We start from the raw sequence: 23,733 nt of genomic DNA on the forward strand, positions 1-23,733 counted from the left end.
TTTAGAAGCAAACCATTAACAGTGGGTATTCATGGCTAATGATCCAAATCTAACAAGAGACCATTCAGCACTTAATTCCTAATCTCGAATCAGCGAGGTTGCAGAGTTCAGTTATGCATCCCTTGCCTTTGATTTTCTTTGACCATGTAAACTGGGTTACTTTGTTCCCATATACAAAAGGGATTTGTTTCTGCCTATGAACTGATCTGAATGGGAAAATTTTCTAATTCACACCTGGAGTCAGGCAAAGCTGCCCACTCTCTCCTGCCTTGTTTCTCTGTTATATGTTGTGGTTCTGTTTGCCGAGCTGGGAATTTGTGTTGCAGACGTTTCGTCCCCTGTCTAGGTGACATCCTCAGTGCTTTGGAGCCTCCTGTGAAGCGCTTCTGTGATCTTTCCTCCGGCATTTATAGTGGTTTGAATCTGTCCAGATCGATGTGGACCCAATATACCGGCCACTGCGACGGACAGCTGGAACGGACAGCTCGATACTTCCAAGCAAGCAAGGCATCCTTCCTGGACCAATTCAAGACGATGCTGAATGTGGGGACACCTTCCCAGAATACTTCAAGGTGATGCTGACTGCAAGGGCACCCTTTTCTGACCCTCCTGTCTGGAATAAATCTAGTGAACCTCCTCTGAACTGACTCAAATTCAACTAAATCTCCCCTTACGTAAGGGGAGATTAAAACTATGTAAAATTCCAGATGTGATCTCACAAAAGCCTTAGAATCATAGAGAACAGAAGAGGCCCCTCAGCCCTTGAATCTATATCACCAAAACTATACTTAAACTACATTAGTCACACTTTCCAGCACATGTACTGTTGCAGCAATACTTCCCTATTTTTATACTCTATTCCCTTAGTGATAAATGCTAAACATTAGCTTTCCTCATTACCTGCTGTAACTGCATGTTAATTTTCTGCAATTGATGCAAGAGGACACTCTGATCTCTCTACAATGAAGCACTCTGAAATTTCTCTCCATTTAGATAATAGGTTGCCTTTCTATTCCTTTGATCAAAATGGATAATCTCACTTATCCACAGTAAACGTCATGTTTTGATACTGACCCAATTAACCTTACCATATCAACTGGTAAATTTATTTGTTCATTATATCTTACTTGCCCACCCATTTTAGCCATCTGCCAACTGCAGTATAATACTTTCTTTCCCCATATCCAAGTCATTAACATAGATTGTGAATAGTTGGGGCCGCAAGGATTGAATCCTGAAGCACACCAACCATTCATCCCGACTCTGTTTTCCGATTGGCCAATCCTCTCGACAAAAGGGAGGACTGCAGATGCTGGAGATCACAGTCTAGATTAGAGTGGCACTGGAAAAACACAGCAGGTCAGGCAGCATCCGAGGAGCAGGAAAATCGACATTTCGGACAAAAGCCCTTGATCAGGAACGAAGGCAGGGAGCCTCTGGGTGGAGTGATCAATGGGAGGGGGGGGGTGGGGCTGGGAAGAAGGTAGCCAAGAGTACGATAGGTGGATGGAGGTGGAAATGAAGGTGATAGGTTAGAGGGGAGGGTGGAGCGGATAGGTGGGAAGGGAGATTTGCAGGTAGGACAGGTCATGAGGATGGTGCTGAGCTGGAAGGCTGGAACTGGGGTAAGGTGGGTGGAGGGGAAGTGAGGAAACTGGTGAAGTCCAGATTGATGCCCTGTGGTTGACGTGCTCAGAGGGGGAAGATGAGGTGTTCTTCTTCCAGGCGTCAGGTGGTGAGGGAGTGGCAGTGGAGGCGGCCCAGGACCTGCATGTCCTCAGCAGAGTGGGAAGGGGGAGTTGAAATGTTGGGCCACGGGGCGGTGGGGTTGAGTGGTGCAGGTGGCCCATGGATGTTCCCTAAAGCGCTCGTGAGGAGGCGTCCAGTCTCCCCAATGTAAAAGAGACCGCATCGGGAGCAACGGATACAATAAATTACATTGGTGGATGTGCAGGTGAAACTTTGATGGATGTAAAAGGCTCCTTTGGGGCTTTGGATGGAGGTGAGGGGGGAGGTGAGGGCACGGGCGCAATCCTCTAACCAAGCTAACCCCTGACTTTATGTGATTTTGTTTTGTGTATTAATGTTACGTGTGGCATTTTATCATCATTTGGAAATAATCCTACGCCATCCTTTGAATCCAAAGTGAAAAACTAAATACAAGATTTTCCACCAGTAATGATATAATTTATTTCAGATTTTCTACATTATTTGTTCAAGCCTCTGGATATACTCTGTGACCCGGCCTTCTGTGGTAGAGAATTCCATAGGTTGACTATCATCTCAGTAACAAAATACCCTCAATAGCCTACTCTGTATTCTGAGACGGTGATCAGACCTCTGGTTCTGGACTTCCCAACTAGGGGGAACAACCTCCTTGCATCTAGTCTGTCGAGCCCTGTTATGAACTCAAATCCTCTTGCAGTTAAGGCCAAAATACCATTTGCCTTCCCAATTGCTTGCTGAACCTCCCTGTTTAGATTGACTGATTGGTGTACAAAGACACCAAGATCCTTCTGTACATCTATGTAACATTGACAGCTTTTCGATCTTTGGTCACTTTTCTAGAACCTGTAAGGATTCCTGAAACACCTATTACCTCTGTGGGCATTTCCTTTAAAATCCTAGGATGCAACCCACCAGGTCCACAGAATTTAGTCCCATTAGTTTCCCTAGTCCATTTTTTTGATGATATTCAGATCAGAATATTCCATCACATTCCTGACTTGCGCCTTGCAGAAGGTGAGCACTTTGGGTACTTAGGAAGTGAGTTACTCAGTGCAGGATTCTTAGCCTCTGACCCACCCTTGTAGCTAAACAGTATTCATGTGGCACTGATATATCTTATATTACAGAAGTGACTACAGAGTGAAAGGACTTCATTGGCTGTGAAGCATGTTGGGACATTTGATGGTTGTGATTTTTCTTCTTTAAGTGCCTGGATTGCACCATGATGACGTCATGAATTTTTCAGGACTGCTTTGAGGCAGCAATAAGGGCAAGATCCAGGATTAAGGAGCAATTGCTCTTTTAGATTCTTCAGACAATTAAGTAGGATTTGAGGGTGCTGACTAATGGGACATCAGCTTGTCTGAAACATCCAAACAGATTCATCTACTGAAGTGAGGCATTGCAACATCTGGAATGTAAGTATATTTTGGGCAGCAGATACCTTACATATGGACAGCGAACCAAACCCAGAAATATTGTTGTAAGTGGATAACTACTCAATTAAAAGAAACTCTTGTTTAAGCAAACTTTTCAGAACATTTTGAACTGTCATCGCACAACATCTTGTATCTTTGACTGCACCTCATTTTTCTGTGCCATTTTCTTCTTTTTCTCCAAAGATGGTTTATATTCAAAGACAACCATTTTAACCTATATCATCCAGTTTGTTTCATCTCTATCAACCATGCCGTTCACCCAATCATGTTGTTTTTACTCTAAAAATAAAAACTGTGAAACAACCACCAAAATAATGTTTAAGACCAATCAGAAAAACGGATGCTGCTTTTATAGGAAGACTGCTGAATTGGTGAGATATCGCAAAGTTAGCTGAACTCTGGAAAGAAATCCATGCATGAAACAGTGCCGCAAGGCAGAAAAACAAAAGCAGGGCAAAGACGAGAATAACAGGAAAAAGCAAGCAACTAAATAATCACCAACTTCTGCAAACCTCTGTCACTCAAAACAAGGAGGTCACCAACATACCTGTATCTTCAGAGAGTCTAACTATCGTCTCCATGACAGCCAAGAAATCTTTCTCATCATCGCTAAAAGCTCGCAGAACATCCAAGAGCCCTCGAGCAACAATCTGCCTGTCAATATAAAAATGCATTTATCATTAGTTAAAGTTATATACTATTTAGGAAGGAATAATTTGTATAGCATATAGAATTTCATGTCAAGACATATAGTTAAAGCTTTCTAATCTACAGATTATTTTGGTCTAATATTTTACACTACTTTCACAGGTGACCCCTAACTGCTGCTACATGTCAGATGTCAAGTGGCTACCCTTATCTAGAGAGATTTTGGTAATGAACAATGAATGCTGCTGCTGTGGATTTACTCACTAAACATTATTTTTTCCAAACCATTTTCATGCGACAACTTTCAAAAGCAACTGACCTGTTTAAAGTTGTCGAGACTATGAAAAACGAAAGCACATAAGAAACTGCTCATTATGATCTGGACATAACTTGTCCCATTGCTTGATTAAATAAGTTGACAGAAAACAGAACTAGTTTAAAATATACATGTTGCTCCTTTAAGGAATATAATCAAATTAGTTGGCAGTTTCCCAGATATCTAAAGTTTCCTCTGGTCATATTTTAAGGATATAATGTTTCGGAAAAACCTTATGTTTGAAATGCATTTTCTTTTGTCTTTATTTGCACTATGTTCTTTTAGAAGTTTATAAATGATCAACCATTTATAAACTGGAGCAATTACAAAGTATGCTTTAAAGTTTATTTTTCGCTGATCAGTCTGTAGTAGAAGATGCTTATAAGACTATCAAAATTAGCTTGGTCTCAACAAAACCAGTTTTTCTTGTAATACTAAAGAAACTGGATTTATAAGAAAGTATCACTGAAATCACAATTGAACAAGATATCTTTCCTCAACTCTGCTACAGGCATAAAAGATGAATAAGGAGCAGTGATTTCAATCAGCCTATTTCCATGGTGTAATAGTGTTATTATTTGATGTTAGGACATATATAAACCAGAAAGTTAGGGGATATTGGGCCCACAGCCCTGCTGAGGCTCAAACAAGTTTGTTAATTCTTTTATGGCAGATTTAAACTTGCCCAGCAGGGATATGGGAAGTTGAGCATATATTTAAGAAGGGAGAAAAGTAAAACTGCAAAAACAGAAAAACATTAATGAATGGAAGTGGAAGACAAAGGAAACAGAGGTTGGAAAATAAGAAGTTTAACTGTGCTTTAATAAATAAGGCAAATGTGTTGAGGACACAACTCAACACTTGAAAGAATGATATCACATTTTTTCCTAAAACGTGGGTACAACGAAGGCAGGAAGAACAGTTCAATATTCGTAGTCATAGCACTTTAATTTGGAATGATAGGAAAGAGATGAAAAGAGTGGCGATAGATATTGATTAAAGAAACAATTATAGCTGTAAGGATGGATTGTATGCAAGAAGGATTGTGAAATGGAGGCCCTTTAGACCACAAGATATTGGAACGGAATTAGGTCATTTAGCCCATCAAGTCTGCTCTGCCATTCAATCATGGCTCATTTGTTTCTCAATTCCATTCTCCTGCTTTCTCCTTGTAACTTTTGCTCCCCTTACTGATCAGGAACTTAGCTGAAATACACTCAGCAATTTGGCCTCCACAGCCTTCTGTGGTAATGAGTTCCACAGATTCACCACCCTCAGACTGAAGAAATTCCTCATCCCTTCACTCCGAGGTTACGCTCTCAAGTCTGCGTCTATCCTACTAGTCAAAACATCTTCTCCACACCCATTCCATCCAGACTTCTCAGCATTCTACAAGTTTGAATCAGAACTTCCCTCATCCTTCTAATCTCTATCGTATACAGATGAAGAGTTCTCAACCGCTCATCTGAAAAGCCCTTCATCCCCAGTATCATTGTTGTAAATTCTCCACCCCCTTGAAGGCCAGCACATTCTTTCATAGATAGAATTGGGTCCAAACCTGCATGTTAATCTTAAGAGAATCATGAACAAGGACTTTAAGTTCCTTTGTGCTTCAAATTTCTGAAGTTTTTCCCTATTTAGAAAATAGAGTATACCTGTATTCTTCCTACCAAAATGCATAAACTCACACTTCGTCACGTTCTATTCCATTTGTCACTTCTTTGTCCACTTTCTCAGGCTGTCCAAGTCCTTCTGCAGTTTCCCTGCTTCTTCAACACAAACTACCCCTCCACCTATTTGCAAACTTAGCAACAATGCTGTCAGTTCCTTTGGCCAAACCAGTATGTATAATGTGGGTAGGTGTAGTCCCAATACTGACCCCTGTGGAACACTACGGGTCACTGCTGCCATCTTGAAAAAGACTTTGCACACTCTACCTTCTGCCAATCAGCCAATCCTCTAGCTATGCCAGTACCTGTCTCTATAACCTTGGGCGGCACAGTGGTTAGCGCTGCTGCTGCCTCTCAGCACCAGAGACCCGGGTTCAATTCCCGCCTCAGGCAACTGTGTATGGAGTTTGCACATTTTCCCAGTGTCTGCGTGGGTTTCCTCCGGGTGCTCCGGTTTCCTCCCACAGTCCAAAAATGTGCAGGTTAGGTGAATTGGCCATGCTAAATTGCCCGTAATGTTTGGTGAAGGGGTAAATGTAGGGGAATGTGTCTGGGTGGGTTGCTCTTCAGTGCAGACTTGTTGGGCTGAAGGGCCTGTTTCCACACTATAAGTAATCTAACCTAATCTATTTTATTCAGCAGCCTCCTGTACAGCACCTTGTCAAATGCCTTCTGGAAATCCAAACCGCTCATGTCCACTAAGTCTCCTTTGTTTAATGTGTTCTTTACGTTCTAAAAGAATTCTAATAGATTTGTCAGCATGACTTACCCTTGACAAAGTCATGCTGACATAGCACTATTTTACCACACACTTGCAATACTTGGCAATCTCATCCTTAATAATGGACTCTTAACATCCTACCAATGACCAAGGTCAGCCAACCAGCTATAATTTCCAATCTTAGCCCGGATGTCCTTGGAGAAGGAGCACGCGGCGTCGACCAACACCCTGGAGTTGTTCAGGGAGAGGTGGGTGCCGCAGGGAGTGGAGTGCATCATTTCTCCCTCCAACTCTATTTTGATTTAGTCCCTACCCTCCCCCTCACTGTTTTGATCACACAGCACTGCCCTTTGATGTGAAGGGCAGTGTTTGTCACTGGCCACCCGGGTGTTTCCCTGTCTTCCCGGTGGTGGAATTTGAATAAAGATTCGTGCACTTTGTGTCTTTCACTGTGTCTCACACCTGCACACACACACCATGGGTGCTGGGGGAAAAAATAAGCACTACCGCACTTAGGTGGTAGTGTGGGGATAAAAAGAAAAAAAGAAAAGAAAAAGAAACAATGCAAAAAAAAAAGTCCAATCTTCTGCCTCCCTCCCTTCTTAAACATGGGGTTACATTAGCCAATTCCCAATTTTCTGAGAACCTTCCTGACTCCTGCGATTTCCAAAAGATCACCACCAATGCCTCCACAATCTCTTCAGAAGCATGGGGTGAGCATAAGAACAAGAAGTGGATATTACAATACAGAGATTGTATTACAGGCCTGTACAGTTCTATTTGCCTTACTATAGAAAGGACATTATTAATTTGAAAAAGGTACAGAAAAGATTTACAAGAATATTACCAGACTGGAGGTTGAGTTATGAGGAGGGGCTCTATGGAACATTGAACTTTCCAGCACAGGAATGGGTGCTTCAGCCCACAATGTTGTGCCGAGCTTGTTGCAAAATTAAATTACAGTATTCCCTTCTGCCTGCCCTTGGTCCAATTCCCTCCATTCCTAGCATATCCACGTGCTCATCTAACAGACCCTTAAATGCACCTATCGTATCTACCTCCACCACCACCCCAGCAGCGCATTCCACAATCCTGCCACTTTCTGTGTAAAACCTGCCCTTCACATTTCCTTTGAACTTTCCCCCTCTCACCTTAAATGTGTGACCCCTAGTATTAGATATTTTACCTCTTGGAAAAAGATTCTGACTGTCATTATGCACCTCATAATTTTACAGACTTCTATCAAGTCTCCCCTCAGCATCCGCCACTCCAGAGAAAAACACTGGTTGTTTTCTATCTTCACCTTATAGCTCATACCCTCTAATCCAAGCAGCATCCTGGTAAACGTCTTTTGCGCACTCTCCAAAGCTTCCACATCTTTCCTGTAACGTGGTGACCAGAACTGAACATAATACTCTTAAGTGTGGCCGAACCAAAGTCTTATAAAGCTGCAACGTGACGTCCTGATTCTTGTACTCAACTCCTCAACCAAGAAGTGCAAGCATGCCATTTGCCTTCTTTAACACCCTATCTACTTGTGTGGTCACTTTCAGGGAACTATACTCTTGAACCCAAGATCCCTCTGTACATCAATGCTGTTCAGGATCTTGCCACTAACTACATTGTTTTCATTAACATTTCATCTCTCAAAGTGCAGCACCTCAAACTTAGACAGATTAAACTCCATCTGCCATTTCTCCGCCCACTTCTGCTACTGACCTATACCCTGCTGCATCTTTTGACAAACTTCTAAACTATCCACACCTCCATTGCAAACTTACTAACCCACCCAATCTATGTTTTCATCCAAATCATTTATATTTATCACAAACAGCAGAGGTCCCAGTACAGGTCCCGGAGTCACTTGGACCTCCAGCCTGAAAAACACCCTTCCACCACAATAAGCAAGCCAATTCTGAATGCATACGGCCAAGTCACCACAGATCCCATCCATCTTAACCTTCTAGATGAGCCTACCAGGATGGACTTTGTCGAAACCTTTCTAAAATCCATGTAAACAACAACCACTGCTCTACCCAATGTGAGCCTCAACTGTCTATAGTTTCCTGGATAATCCATATTTCCCTTCTTGAAGTTAGGATAGGCTGGGACTTCTTTTCCTGGAGCATAGGAGATTGAAGGGTGACCTTAGAGATTTATAAAATCATGAGGGGCATTGATCAGTGAATAGAAAAAGTCTTTTCCCAAGAGTGGGGGAGTCCAAAATTGGAGGATTTAGGTTTAAGGGGAGACAGGAAAGATTTAGAAGGAACCTGAGTGGCAACCTTTTCACACAGAGGATGTTTCATGCGTGGAATGAACTTCTAGAGCAAGTGATAGGTGCAGGTACAGTTACAACATTTTAAAGACATTTGGACAGGTGCACGAACAGGAAAGGTTTAGAGGGAAAAGGGCCAAAGATAGGCAAATAGGACTAGCTTAGTTTGGGAAACCTGGTCAGTGTGAATGAGTTGGACTGAAGTGTCTGTTTTTGTGCTATATGACTCTCTAAACAGGCAAAGGGAGATAGAAGAACAAATAAAAACAAAAACTGCTGAAGAAACTCAGCATCTAGCAGTATCTGTGAAGAAAAAATAAAGTTAATGTTTCAAGTCAAATTTCTTCAGAACTAGTAACATCTAGGAATAAGTGGTATTAATGCTGATGGGGGGGGGGTGGATGGATGGAGAGAAAGAAATGAGCAGATAGGTAGACAGGGAACCCAGAGAGAGAAAAAAGGGTAGGCCAACAAAGATAGTAAGCCAGGGCAGATAAGAAACTAATTAGGTGATAATGTTTGGTTGAAAATGGATTGGCTGTACTAAAATCAATTCATTTCATAGCCACACATTCTCACACCAACTGAGGTTACCATGAAGGACTCTCCTGCTCAGCCTTTCCCCTTGCCTGAGACATTGTAACGGTAGGCTAAGCCACCAATAGCTGTTTGTCTGTAATGAGAGTGCAGCCCTATGGGACTATATCAACTTTACTTGACCTGATGAAAATGAGAGGAGTTAAAGAAGAAGCTGTTTAAACTGAGGACAAAGACGCACTCGGCCAGGCAGAGGAAGGTGGTAATGGACGGGGACAGTTCAGCTCTTCTTTTGAGGAAGAAGCAGAGAGCCTTAAGCCCACCCTGATGGGGCACAGATGTGTCGAGAGATTGGACATTCATGGTGAAGAGATGGCAGCTGGTACCTTCAAAGTCAAAATTTTAAAACCAGCATAAACTATTAAATGAATTGCATGTGAAAGTGTGTCAGTGTGTGTCTCTGTTCCTATTACTTACTATCTGTAAAATTATGCCAAGCTTTCAGTTGCCTGCCACTTCAACATACTGCCATGTTCCCATGCCAACATGTGTGTGTCAGGCCTACTGCAGTGAGGACTCAACAGAAGCTGCTTCGGGGAAACCTTACAACTCCAAATTGAGTCGAACAATATTAAAGTATGAATACCTCCCCCCCCCCCCCCGTATTTAGTTTCTCTTCTCTTTCCTGGCTTACAATTTACAATCCCTTTGTCTGCCTGCCCTTTAATCTCTCTCTCTCTCTCTCTTTCTCACTTCCCCCCACCCCACCCCCCCAAGCTCCATACAACACCCCACCTATTCCCCAACATCAACATAAATATGACCTGTTCAAAGTTATGAGTTGTCAAGAAGGGACCCTGGATTTGAAATGTTAACTTTTTTCTCTTCACAGAAACTCAGCAGGTCTGGCACCATCTAAGTGGGATATAAAAGGGATGAGGCAGTTGTATTACTGATTAAGAAGAATGTCACAGCTGCACTATGAGAAAAGATATTGGAGGGCTCATTCAGCAAGGTTATACGGATAGAACTCAGGAATACAAAAGATGCAATCACTATGATGGGGGTTATACTATCGGCCTCCCAGTAGCCAGCAGGAGGTGGAGGAACAGAAATGTAAACTGATCATTAACAATGTAAAAACTAAAGGGTTGGCATAGTGAGTGATTTTTAATATCCCCAATATTGACTGGGACTCTCTTAGCAGCAGTTGCTTAGACAGGGCAGAATTTGTTCAGTGCATCCAGGAGGGCTTCTTGAAACAATATGTAGAAAATCCAACTGCGAAAGTGGTTCTACTAAACTTTGAATTGGGGCATGAACCTGGTTAATTCATTGAGTGCATTTTGGGAACAGTGGTCATAATTCCATAAGTTTTAAGGTAGTTATGAATATGGATACGGGTAAGATTGGTCCGTAGGTGAAAGTGGCAAATTGGATTGCTGATTAGAGCAGCGTTCAGCAGGAACTGGACAAATTTGATTGCAGGCAGTTGTGAGAGTATTTTTAGGGTCAGTTGATCAGAATTCAAGACCAGCATGTTCCTGTGACGATGAAAGGTAAGGATGGCAAGATTCAGGACTCCTGGATGACAAGAGATATTGAAAACTTAGTCAAAAAGAAAAAGGAACCATATGTAAGGTTTAAGAAACTGAAATCAGACAAGGCCCTTTAGGAATGTAAAGGAAGCAGGAAAAAAGCTTAAACAATGAATGAGGAGGACTAAAAGGAATCATGAAATGTCCTTGATAAACAAGATTAAGGAGAGTTCCAAGGCATTTTATCTGCATATATGGAGCAAAAGGATAGCAAGAGCAAGATTAGAATAAAACAGCAATTTATTATCACATATATTTTTACAAAAAAAAGTGAAAAGTTTTATAAATTGTCATACCATAGCGCCTGTGTTAAAGACAGAAGTCACAGGTAAGAAGAAAAAAGTAAAAATTAAGACAGAGTTCATCTTCGTCAATTTTACTTCAGACAAAGTTGATTGAGATGATGAAAGCTGAAATACCCAGAAACCGCTGCCAAAGAAGATCTCTCCATCAGTAAGGTCTCCACGCCCAGAAAAGACCTCCAAACCTGGAGAATATCACACCAAACACAGACCGACTCTCCCAGACAAGCTGCCACAATGGACTAAGTCCACTCAAGGACAAAGAAGGCAATTTATGCATGGAGCCAGAGGAAGCAGGCACGGTCCTTAATGAGCATTTTGCACTGGTATTCATCAGGGAGAAGGACATGGATGATGGTAAAAGTAGGAAGCAGATACGTTGATATTCTGGAGCATGTTGATAATTAAGGAGGAAGTGGAGTTGGGCTTCTTGAAAAATATTAAGGCAGTAATTCCCCAGGGCTTGATGGGATCTATCCCAGAATACTGAGGAGGCAAAGGCAGAGATTGCTGTGGCCTTGATAGAGGTCTTTGTGTCCATCTTTAGCCACAGGTGAGCTCCCACAAGCTATTATTGCTCATTTTTTTAAGGAGGCTAACAGGGATAATCTAGGAAATTATAAGCCACTGAACCTTACATTAGAGGTAGGGGAAATTATTGGAGAAGATTCTTAGGGGGATTTACTTACATTTACAAAATAATGGACTTAGTAGGATAGTCATACTGGCTTTGTGCAGGGAGGGTCATGTCTCACAAATTTTATTGAGTCTTTCGAGGAAATGACGAAGATGATTAATGAGGGTAGGGAAGTGCATGTAGTCTACATAGATTTTACTACAGCATTTGATAAGGCCCCTCAAGGCTGGTAAGGAAGATAGAACACGGGATCCATACAAATTGTCTTGGTCATAGAAGACAGACAATGGTTAGGGAGGGGTGTTTTTCTGACTGGAGGCCTGTAACCAGTAACCATTCTCTGCAAGAATAAGTGCCAGGACCTCTAATGTTTGTAATGTAATTTGCAGACAATGCAAAGACTGGAGGAGTTGTAGATAGTGAGGAAGGTTGTCAAAGGATGAGGCAGGATATAGATCATTTAGAAAGTTGGGCGGAGAAATGGCAGGTAGAGTTTAATCTGGACAAGTGTGAAGTGATGCATTTTGGGAGACCAAATGCAAGCGGAAAGCATACAGTAAATAGCAGGACCTTAGGAGCGTTGATATACAGAGGGATCTTGGGGCACAAATCCATAGCTCCCTAACAGTGAGCAGTATTAATGTTAGTTAAGCCACATTTAGAGTATGGTGTGCAGTTCTGGTCCCACACTACAAGATGTGGAGGCTTTTGAGAGGGTGCAAAGGCGATTTACCTAGATTAGAATGTATTTGGTATAAGGTAAGGTTGGAAAAACTTGGATTGCTTTTGCTGGAGCATTGATGGCTGAGAGGTGACCGGTTAGAAGCATATAAAATTATGAGAGGCACAGATAGGATGGTTGGTCAAAGTCTTTTTCCCCAGGGTGGAAACTAGGATAGAATTACTATTTTTTTTAAATAATAATGTAGCAACCCCAAGAAAAATTCTAGACTTGGATTTATGGAATGAAGCTTGACAGGTGGAAGTCACATCATTGGAAGAGTGTGCAACTAATCATAATTCAGTTACATTGGTGTAGTTATGGAAAAGGATAAAGAAAGACCAGGAATTAAAATTCTTAACTTAGGAAAAGCTAATTTTACAAAGTTGCAAGACGAGTTCGCAAAAATGCACTGGATTCAGCTACTTAAAGGTAAACTTGAAGGTGTCAGATCAGTAAAGGCAAAAAACAAAAGATTCAAACATATATTTCACAGTGAAAAAGATGGGACTCCCATACATACTTTCTCTTCAAAGTCAAAGTAGAATAAGGCGACAAAGAGAATCTCATGCAAAGACTAAAAGCGTAATTACGTAGAAAGCCAAGAAAACTACAAAAAGAAATGCAGGAGCAAACTTGAAAAAAAAAATTAGTTTTCCCTCATGAGTATCAAACAATTTTCTTTAAGTAAAATCAAGGATAAAAGAAAAGATGTTTTATATATACATCAAGTGCAAGCAGATAACCAGGGAAAGAGCCGCACGGTGGCTCAGTGGTTAGCACTACTGCCTCAGCACACCAGGGTCCCAGGTTCGATTCCAGCCTCGTGCGACTGTCTGTGTGGTGTTTGCATATTCTCCCCATGTCTGCGTGGGTTTCCTCCGGGTGCTCCGGTTACCTCCCACAGTCCAAAGATGTGCGGGTCAGGTGAATTGGCCATGCTAAATTGCCCATAGTGTTAGTCAGAGGGAAATGGGTCTGGGTGGGTTACTCTTCGGAGGCTCAGTGTGGACTGGTTGGGCCGAAGGGCCTGTTTCCACACTGTAGGGAATCTAATCTCATAATTTGCAAAATTTGATCTTGTAATCTCAATTCAATATCTAATAGGACCTTGAAAGTCTCTGACCCCGTGTGGTGAAAGGGTTAAAATTGTGTCCCAATACATGTGTGAATCTAACCGAAAATGGAAGGTGTCGCTTGGTCCCGTGTGAATCTTGTTATACACCTTCCCGTGTGAATAACCAGAATGGAATGTGTTTTTTAGCCTTGCTCTGCTCTAACCGAAAATGGAAGGTGTCGCTTAGTCCCGTGTGAATCTTATTATACACCTTCCCGTGTGAATCTTCTTATCTGTATGTAACCAGAATGGAATGTGTTTTTTAGCCTTGCTCTGCTGTTCACATGAATGTTTAAGAGTATATCAGCTGGAGAAGTCTCCAGTTCGGTAGAGTCTGCTCCGGGGTTACGTTTAACCGCCGAGCGTGGGTTGTTGGCAACCGCTCTATGAGAACTGACGGCTCCCAGTTCGGGTAACGTGTAGAGTGAGTATAAACCAGACCCGTTGTAAGTACGAGACTGGTTGTGGTGACACTGCGGGGAATAAAACACTTATATTCTAGCAGACTCGCCTCTTGGCTGTTTGTTCTGTGTCAGACTACTTTCCTGCGAGCCTGGTCCTTGACCTTGAGAATTTTTTAAAACATTTTGGCGTAGCCGGCAGGATCAATCGCAATTGAGGAAAGATTTTGATACAGAACAATGTTTTGGAAAAAGGCTAAGAAACCAGAGGAACAAACTGTGGAGGTCCCGACCGTCCCGGGATGGCATGGGCCGTGGCATGGCGTGGCAGTTTGTTTGAGAAATGGTGGGGGGCGACCGGAGGACTGGGAGGCCGAGGGCGTAGGAACCCCAGGGTCGCTGCTGTCCACCCTTGAGAGGATCCCAGTCCTGCCGAATAACCCATTGCCTGGGGTACAGCGGAGGATGTGGGCCTGTGCGGCGGCTTGTAGACAACAGTCAGACAAGCGCCAAAAAGCTGAAGCAGAATTAGCCCTCCTGAAACATGAGCAGGGACTCAGTTCGGGAGATGCCTCTATGTTGAGGCAGGAAATTATGAAGTTAAAGGCTGAATTGACAGCATTAACTGAACTAGCAGGACGAACTATTATGTATCTGTCTGCTAAGAAACGGAAAGAGAAAAGGAAGGTCCCTCGAACCCCGGACCCAGTACAAGTACGGGCGTTTGTAGCCCAGTTAAATAACGGGGATCGGTGGGATATCGATCATTGGGATGGGAACATTTGGGGAGATTTAGATGATCAGTACGAAGAGGACCCACCCGTACTCCAAGCTAAACCAGTGGTTAGGAGAAAGCAGGTTCAGAGACGTCTCCCAGTGCAACGGGAGGTAATGTTAGATGAGAAAGGAAACCCTATACGGAATGAACAAGGGGAGGCAATTATGCATGAATTACCGCGGGCTCAGCCTCCCGCAGAATTCTCTGAATTAACGGAAGACTTCACTACCGATGAGGTGCTGTTTATCACCCAGAAAACCCGACGTAATCCTGGGGAGCCGTTAGAGCTATGGCTAATTCGGCTCCTCGAGGAAGGGGGGCAACAAGTGCAGGTAGACTATCAGGATGCTCCCAAGTTTGGTGGATTAGCAAAGGATGCTGCCATAGACCTGGGGTACCGCAGCCAAGCCAAGGATATGGTAATAGATTGCAGTATGGGGACCCTATTTGGGATGTATGCCAGGGCAGTGGCCGAACAGTATCCCTTCCTGTCCGATTGGCCCCCCTTGGAAGGAACTTGGACAACGATTAAGGAAGGGGTTCAGAGGCTAACCCGTTTGTGTGTGCGGGATGCCCTGTTGCTGGGAGTGCTGGACGAGGTAGATAACACAAATGTTAGTAGACAGACTAGAGACCACCTAGTGAAGACTGCCCCCCCCCATTATAAACCACTGTTATTAACCATAATGTTGAGTGGACGGGGAGAAACCCTAGGAGATGCCCGTAGTATGATGAGGGAGATGGGTGGTTTGGGGGATTGGGGACCCACAACCCGTGCTTCTCAGGGGGGCACGGAGGGGCGTCGCCCTGAGGCTCGGGCAGGGGGAAAAGTAAACCCTAATCAAGGAAGTAACCAAGGCCCCTCACGGCGTGCTTTGTGGCAAGCTTTGATACGGGCGCAGGTCCCAGCATCGGAGATTGATGGCCTACCTACACCGGAATTAAAAGACTTATGCAGACGAAAGGGACTGAAGGTGTCCCGGGTAGAGACGGAGTCCCGACCCACTATGGAAGACCTAGTGGAATTACTAACACAAAAATGTCAGACACGGGGTCCGGTTGTTAATGAGCCTCGAAGGGGTAGAACTTCCACTTCCCAGCGGTGGGAATCCTCGGAGGACGAGGAGGAGGAGGAGGTACGGCCTCCCCTCCGAGAGTGTTATAAAGTGGATAGGCGTGGCCGGAAACCTAGTAAGAAAGGCAAGAACAAAGAAGGGCGAGGCAAACGTCTTTACCCAGTGCTGTCTGGGGAAGATGAATGGGAGGAACAATAGGAATCGGGCCAAGCCCCAAGGGTTTGCCCACGAACGAGCCAATGGTCAGCAGACGACATTCGACCTCATGTATCATTGACTATCTATTGGCGCAAATCCGTCCAAACCGTTATGGCTCTAGTGGACACAGGGGCGGAGGCCACCTTAATCTATGGGACGCCCCATAAGTTTAAAGGAACCCCAGTCACGCTGGTTGGGCTGGGAGGTAATCTGATTGAAGGAAAAACAGTACAATTGCCCCTAAAGATAGGTACAATGCCCATTAAAACTTATTCAATTATCATTACACCGGTTAGAGAATGGATCCTGGGAATGGACATTCTGGCCGGTTTAACACTTCACCTCCAACAAGGGAAGTTTGAATTTGGAATCACGAAAATGGCTTTGCGCTGTAGGACGGTGTTAGTGGGAAAGGTTAAAATGGACCCCTTCCCCATCCCGATCGCCGATCGCGTAATAAGTCTTAGACAGTATAGGATTCCCGGCGGACATAAAGAAATATCCGCCACAATTAAGGATTATTTGGAAGCGGGAGTGCTTAGGACATGCACCACGGCGTGGAATAACCCCTTATGGCCCGTACATAAAGCCGATGGGTCATGGCGGATGACGGTAGATTATCGGCAACTAAACCGTCACACTCCGGCCTTGACGGCAGCGGTCCCGGATGCCGTCACTATTATAGGACGAATCCAACATCATCCAGGGGTGTGGTACGGAGTAATTGATTTGGCTAATGCCTTCTTCACAATTCCTATTCCCGAAGATAGGCAGGAACAGTTCGCATTCACTTGGGAGGGTAGACAATTCACGTTCACGCGATTGCCCCAAGGATATCTGCATAGCCCTACTATCTGCCACCGGATAGTTGCAGAACACTTGGCTGCCTTTAAAGTGCCTGACGAAGTGATGATCTCGCACTATATTGACGATATGATGATACAGGGGACAAGTCAGAAGCAGGTTCAGGAATTGCTGGACCAACTGGTTCAACATATGCGAGGATATGGGTGGGAGATCAACCCAGCCAAAATCCAGGGTCCCTCACAAACGGTAAAATTCTTAGGAATCGTGTGGAACAAGGGGGAAAGGGAAATCACTGCGAAAGCTAAAAATAAGATTCAGGTCTTTGCCGTCCCTCACACCCAGAAGGACGTGCAGCAATTTATTGGGTTATTCGGATTCTGGAGACAGCATATTCACCATTTAGGACAAATTTTAAAACCTTTGTATCGAGTTACGAGGAAAAAGGCAGCGTTCGAATGGACGGAGGTCCATCAAACTGCATTTGAAATGGCCAAGCAAGCGATACAGCAAGCTGTATCCTTGGGAAAGATACAGTCAGGACCTGTAGAACTGCAAGTCTCAGCACAGGGGGATTATGCCAATTGGAGCTTATGGCAAAAACAGGAAAGAACCCGTAAGCCACTGGGATTTTGGTCCCGAAAATTACCCCCGGCAGGGGAACGGTATACCCCCTTTGAGAAACAGTTATTAGCATGCTACTGGGGCTTGGTGGAAACCGAAGCCCTGACCATTGGACATGAAGTGATCATGAGAACAGCTATCCCTATTCTTCCGTGGGTACTTAGTGACCCCACTACCCACCGAATAGGAACTGCCCAAGAGAGCAGCATCATTAAATGGAAATGGTATGTGTCGGAGAGAGTGCGGACTGGACAGAAAGGAGTGTCAGTCCTACATGAGCAAGTGGCGGAGGCCCCTGAGGAAGGGGAAAAGCGGTTTGAGGTGATTGAATACAAGGAATCACCCGTTAAGATGGGAAAACGGTATGATGAACTGACCCCGGATGAACAAGCCACGGCTTGGTTCGTAGATGGGTCAGCCCAATGGAAAGCGGGACAGCGTAGATGGAAAGCTGCCGCCTTTAACCCAAAACAAGGCACTACCCTAGAAGAATTAGGGGAGGGAAAAAGTAGTCAGTGGGCAGAATTAAAGGCAGTGCATATGGTAGTCATGCAAGCAGGGGTCATGGGAGTTTGTTTGTTCTCTGACTCGTGGTCAGTGGTTAACGGCATGACACAATGGATGCCAACTTGGCAGGCCAATCAGTGGATGATCCAGAATAGGGAAGTGTGGGGTAAACAGTTATGGGAAGATATATGGGAGAAAGCTCAATACCTGGTCATATACATCACCCACGTAGATGCCCATACCTCTCGAAATGATGTGGAAGCTCTACATAACCGATACGTGGATGGTATCGTCCGAACCATGATGGTGCAAAGGGGCACCTCAGTGGACCTAGCTAGATGGGCACACCTTAAGGCTGGGCACTGGGGAGTGCAAGGAACCTTGCACTGGGCTCGAGACCGAGGAATAGATCTTATGGTAGATGATGTTAAGACTGCAGTAAACCAGTGTGAGCAGTGTCAACATCAGCGGCAGGGAGTGCCCCAACACATGATGGGACATATCCATCGGGGGGATGGTCCGGGACAGAGCTGGCAAATGGACTTTGTGGGTCCCTTACCCTCCTCACAAGGATGTAACCACATATGTACAGCTGTGGACACTATGTCTGGGGTTTTGGTAGCCCATCCCTGTCGTCACAACAATCAACAGGCTACCTTGCGATGTTTAGATTTGATTGAACAATTTTATGGATTGCCCATACAGGTCCAGAGTGACAATGGCTCCCATTTCACAGGAAGGGCGGTAAAGCAGTGGTGTCACGATAACCACGTGGAATGGGTTTATCATGTACCCTATCACCCACAAGCTGCGGGACTTATAGAACGAATGAATGGGCTTCTGAAGTCCTCACTACGAAAAGCAGGAGGTTGCAATGACTTAACGGGTTGGAGGAAGCAACTAATTCGGGTGGTGAAACAAATTAATAACCGCCCATTAGGAAATGGGGTAACACCCTTGAATAGGATGATACGAGTATGTGATACCCCAAAGACTCAGCCTATTAAAATGTGGAAATTCGCTGAGGAAGCTGATATTCCCGTAAGGGCCACGCCGGCTTCGGCTGGACTGGACCTACGAGCACTAACTGCCCAGACTTTGATCCAACAGAAACCTACGATGATTAAGACCGGGTTAGGATTGATTTGTCCCCCTGGAACCTATGGGCATATCCTCCCGCGGTCGGGACTGTCACTAAAGGGGATTGATGTGATGGCAGGCGTAATTGACGCAGACTACCAAGGGGAGTTGGGGGTGATCCTGGTCAACATCACCGCTGAACCTTACGTGATACAGAAGGGGGACAGAATAGCGCAATTGGTCATTAAGCCATGTAACCTTACAACGGTGGAAGAGACGGGAGCTCCCGTTACGGTTACTGAGCGTGGGACGGGGGGATTTGGGTCTACTGACACTAAGGGGGCCAAGGTATGGGTGCGCCAGACGACCGGCCCCCCCCAGGCCGGCCGAAATCATAGCACAGGGGAAGGACAGTCTGGTCACCATTATGTACCCCGGGGACCCGACCTGGGCAAACGTCCCGGCGAACCAGTGCTACTTACGTGAGACCTGAATAATGTTGTAATTGCTATGCACCCGCAGGCTGACCCTCCGCCTTGAACATGGGGTGGTCATGGGGATTGCGACTCCTATTGGCGATGTTCGCGATCGGATGGCCACTCCAGGGCATCGGTATCACGGCCTGGACGCTGGTACCGGTCGCCCGCCATGAGGTGCGGTGGGAGGCCAGTAGCCAGCGACGGACGCAGGACGATTTTACATGTGAACCCGGTCAGCAGTGCGTTGTTCTGACTCTCACCAGCGACTGTCAATTGTACACGTGTGCACAGTGCTACATGCGCCGGGATGGGGAAAAATATGACATATCGTTCATACCGCCTAATTGCACCCTGGTGGTAAATGCCCAAGTCAAGACGTGTTTGTGGGACCGACGCACCCAGACATGCGGGACAACGGGGACTCATTGGAGCGTCACAGCTCGGGGGGAAGATCTGTGGCTGCGCAATGCCACCGATATTCGGAATCGTCATCGATTCATGTGGTTAATAATGGTACTGCCCTCGACGAACGCCCCGTCTGAGGCGTTATTAAACCCCACGCGGGGCGGGCCAGCCACGGGGGGCGTGCGGTCGCATCGAACACAGTTGGCCCCTATTATGTCAACTTGTCAACAGATGGCCCGGGCGGTACTGCACACTGATGTTCATTGGCGGGTACAGTTGCCCCTCATACCCGAGTGTCATACCAAGAGGCGGCGACGAGCGTGGTACGACACCCTGCTGGGAGGCGCAGGAACTGTTATGGGTATCTCGAATGCCATTGACTCTGAGGTAACCCGTACTAAATTATCTAACACGGGACAGGCCACCTCACAAGGACTACATACTATTGGAAGGTGGATGCCATCCGTAATGATGACTCAAGGAGAGACAGCTGAAATAATGATACGATCTCTGCAATGGGAACTGGATGTCTGGGGCGCCACTCAGGAACTGTTTGAGAACATTACGGCTCAGTTAAATTGGACTGCCTGTCATATTCAAATGTTGCATGCTCAAATACAGAAAGAACGCTTTTTGCGTGTGGTAACATCCCCCAATGTACAAGCGTGGAGGGGACTATGGAATGTATCTGAGAAATTGTGGATGATAACCCATCCAGAGCGAACATGGTGTAACGCAACTATGTGTAACGGATACTTTGTTACCATGAATGTAACCCACACTGTTACGGTCTGTCGATATTATGTATTACCAGTGATTACATCTTCTGGATATTATTTTCTGAAGACAAGGGGACAGTGGTTTAGCCCAGATACCAATATTACCTATGATCTGTCCGCTTGTGAACAGACTGATCAGGGGAAAACTTGCCTACTGATGGACAGGTATCGGGACCCTTGCTTGACTAAGGGAACGGCCCTGTGCGAATGGACTGTTGAGACTCCAAGGGACATGATGTGGCAGATTGGGCCACACACGCTCTGTGTGGCTACCAATAATCCACATCCTATGCTTCCCTCAGCACCGTTCTCGGGATGCCTCTCAAATGTCTATCAGTGGCACTGGCAGAATCACACCTATTTGTTGACCACTTATAGCAGTGCTCGCCACTTTACCAAGGTGCAGTGGAAAGTGCTGATGAATCCCTGGAACATTTCCCTGGATCGGTTTAAGCGAGCATTGGACCGATCCGAGGAGCTTAAGCAGATATTACGAAAGCATCAAACCAATGTCACCAAGGTTACGGTGTCTACCTTTATACATGGACAGGAGGTAGTACATGCTGCCCGTGTAGTGGACGTGGAGTCAGCTCATCATTGGTGGGACATATTGAGTGGTATGTCCTCCACTGCGGGGACATTCCTGTTCCCACCCTTGTCGATCCTGGTAGCGGTCCTGGTGATTTTAACATGCTGTAATGTCCTGACTTGCTTGTATATTTGGCGTGTACGTAGGCGCTTGTTAGAAAGAATACATATGGGCATAATGTAACACATGTATTGGGTCAAGCAGTGGAATGTGGTGTAAAATTATGTCCCAATACATGTGTGAATCATTATGCAACACATGTATTGGGCCAAGCAGTGGAATGTGGTGAAAGGGTTAAAATTGTGTCCCAATACATGTGTGAATCTAACCGAAAATGGAAGGTGTCGCTTGGTCCCGTGTGAATCTTGTTATACACCTTCCCGTGTGAATAACCAGAATGGAATGTGTTTTTTAGCCTTGCTCTGCTCTAACCGAAAATGGAAGGTGTCGCTTAGTCCCGTGTGAATCTTATTATACACCTTCCCGTGTGAATCTTCTTATCTGTATGTAACCAGAATGGAATGTGTTTTTTAGCCTTGCTCTGCTGTTCACATGAATGTTTAAGAGTATATCAGCTGGAGAAGTCTCCAGTTCGGTAGAGTCTGCTCCGGGGTTACGTTTAACCGCCGAGCGTGGGTTGTTGGCAACCGCTCTACGAGAACTGACGGCTCCCAGTTCGGGTAACGTGTAGAGTGAGTATAAACCAGACCCGTTGTAAGTACGAGACTGGTTGTGGTGACACTGCGGGGAATAAAACACTTATATTCTAGCAGACTCGCCTCTTGGCTGTTTGTTCTGTGTCAGACTACTTTCCTGCGAGCCTGGTCCTTGACCTTGAGAATTTTTTAAAACACCCCGCTAAGGCCAAAGATGATAAACCAGCAAGTTAAGAAGCAGAAGTGTAAATAATATAATAGCAACATTAAAGAGGCATTTAGATAGACACATGAACAGGAACGGAATAGAGGGATATGGACCAGGTTCAGGCAGACGGAATTTGGTTGGAATAGCAATATGGTCAGCATGGCATCAGGCATGGCATTAATTGCACACGTTAATCCAATATTGCTGAAGACTAGCCACATTTTGTTAAATATTTTTGTCTTGCACACATCAGGACAATCCAAGAACATACAAGTTTCGACAAAAAAGTATTTTTTTTGGCAATGCTAAGTACTGGACTATCAAATTATAATTTATACATAGCTGAGACAATGATACAAGAGAAGTAATACTGGAAAGAAATCCAAAACTTAAACTTGTGAGTACAGATCTTTGGCTGGTTGTATAAAAGTAGCCTATGCTACTTGTCAATTTTGAAAACATGTCCTCGCCTGACAATCTTAAGTGTTTTATTCAAATTACTGAATTACTTGCTGTTAGACGTCAAGGTGTCCTACCTACTTCTAACTCGACAAGTACATTGTGATTTGGTCTTCAGATTGGACAAATTGACCGAAACAGCCTAATCAAGATGTAAAGACAAAGTATGGCAGCTGTTTTAGGCATCTTTTGACAAGTGCATGACAACCTGAATCCAAGGGAATACTCCTGCTTTCTCATCCACCATTCACTCTCTCTCCATCAATCACACTCTTCAGAGAGCACAGTTGCCCAAGCAGAATTTACTTTCAAAAGTAAAACTTCAAAATATATTGTTAACATACAAAACATCTGTCCACATTTGGGGACAGATATGTTGAATCAGTGTTTCAGGCGGAATCCTTTTTTTTTTTTTAAGGACTTTCGAAAAATAATTTCAATAGAATCATTAAAAAAATCAAAAGACTCCAACATGAAAGTCAAGTATTGGCAAAGAACTTGAAGTACTTTGTTTTGAAAATTAAAAATGCTGCAGGTGTTGAAAATATGAAACAAAATGTAGAAAATATTGGAATTACTTGGGTCAGGCAGTATTTAATTGGATAGGGAGAGATGTTTGACTTTTGTATTTTGACAGATACTGCCAATCTTCAAGACCAATGTACGTTGAAAATACCTTCTGAGAAAACGGAGAGAAACGTTAAAGGAACTTTTATTAAAAACATAAGCAAACATCTCAGGTGAGAGAATGAGAAAACTCAAAACTTGAGTACTTGCTCATACTCTCTGGTTGAAGTATTTTCTCTTTATCTCTATTCTAAAATGTCTTCCCTTCACTCTAAGGCTATGCCCTAGGGTTCTTGTCTCTTTTGATCAATGGAAACATCTTCCCAACATCTATTCTGTCCAGGCAATTCAGTATTCTGTATGTTTCAATTAGATTCCTCCCTCATCATTTTAAACTCCATGGAGTATAAA

The 23,733-nt window shown here is 44.4% G+C and overlaps 1 protein-coding gene across 2 annotated transcripts in view; it reads right to left on the reverse strand.

The window, feature by feature from the left end:
• Positions 1-23,733, reverse strand: part of ppp4r1l (protein phosphatase 4, regulatory subunit 1-like) — a 150,391-nt gene that overhangs the window by 101,446 nt on the left and 25,212 nt on the right. For both annotated transcript variants that reach the window (XR_006314608.2, XM_043710084.2), the window contains exon 4: positions 3,715-3,821. Coding sequence is in view for 1 of the 2 variants with exons in the window: in XM_043710084.2 (XP_043566019.2) it covers positions 3,715-3,821 (107 nt within the window). In the remaining variant the exon portion in view is untranslated. The remainder of the gene's footprint in view (positions 1-3,714; positions 3,822-23,733) is intronic.

The sequence above is a fragment of the Chiloscyllium plagiosum genome, unplaced genomic scaffold (assembly GCF_037043375.1).
Source record: "Chiloscyllium plagiosum isolate Xiang-an unplaced genomic scaffold, Cpla_swu_hap1 HiC_scaffold_15, whole genome shotgun sequence".
In the NCBI taxonomy this organism is placed as follows: Eukaryota; Metazoa; Chordata; class Chondrichthyes; order Orectolobiformes; family Hemiscylliidae; genus Chiloscyllium; species Chiloscyllium plagiosum.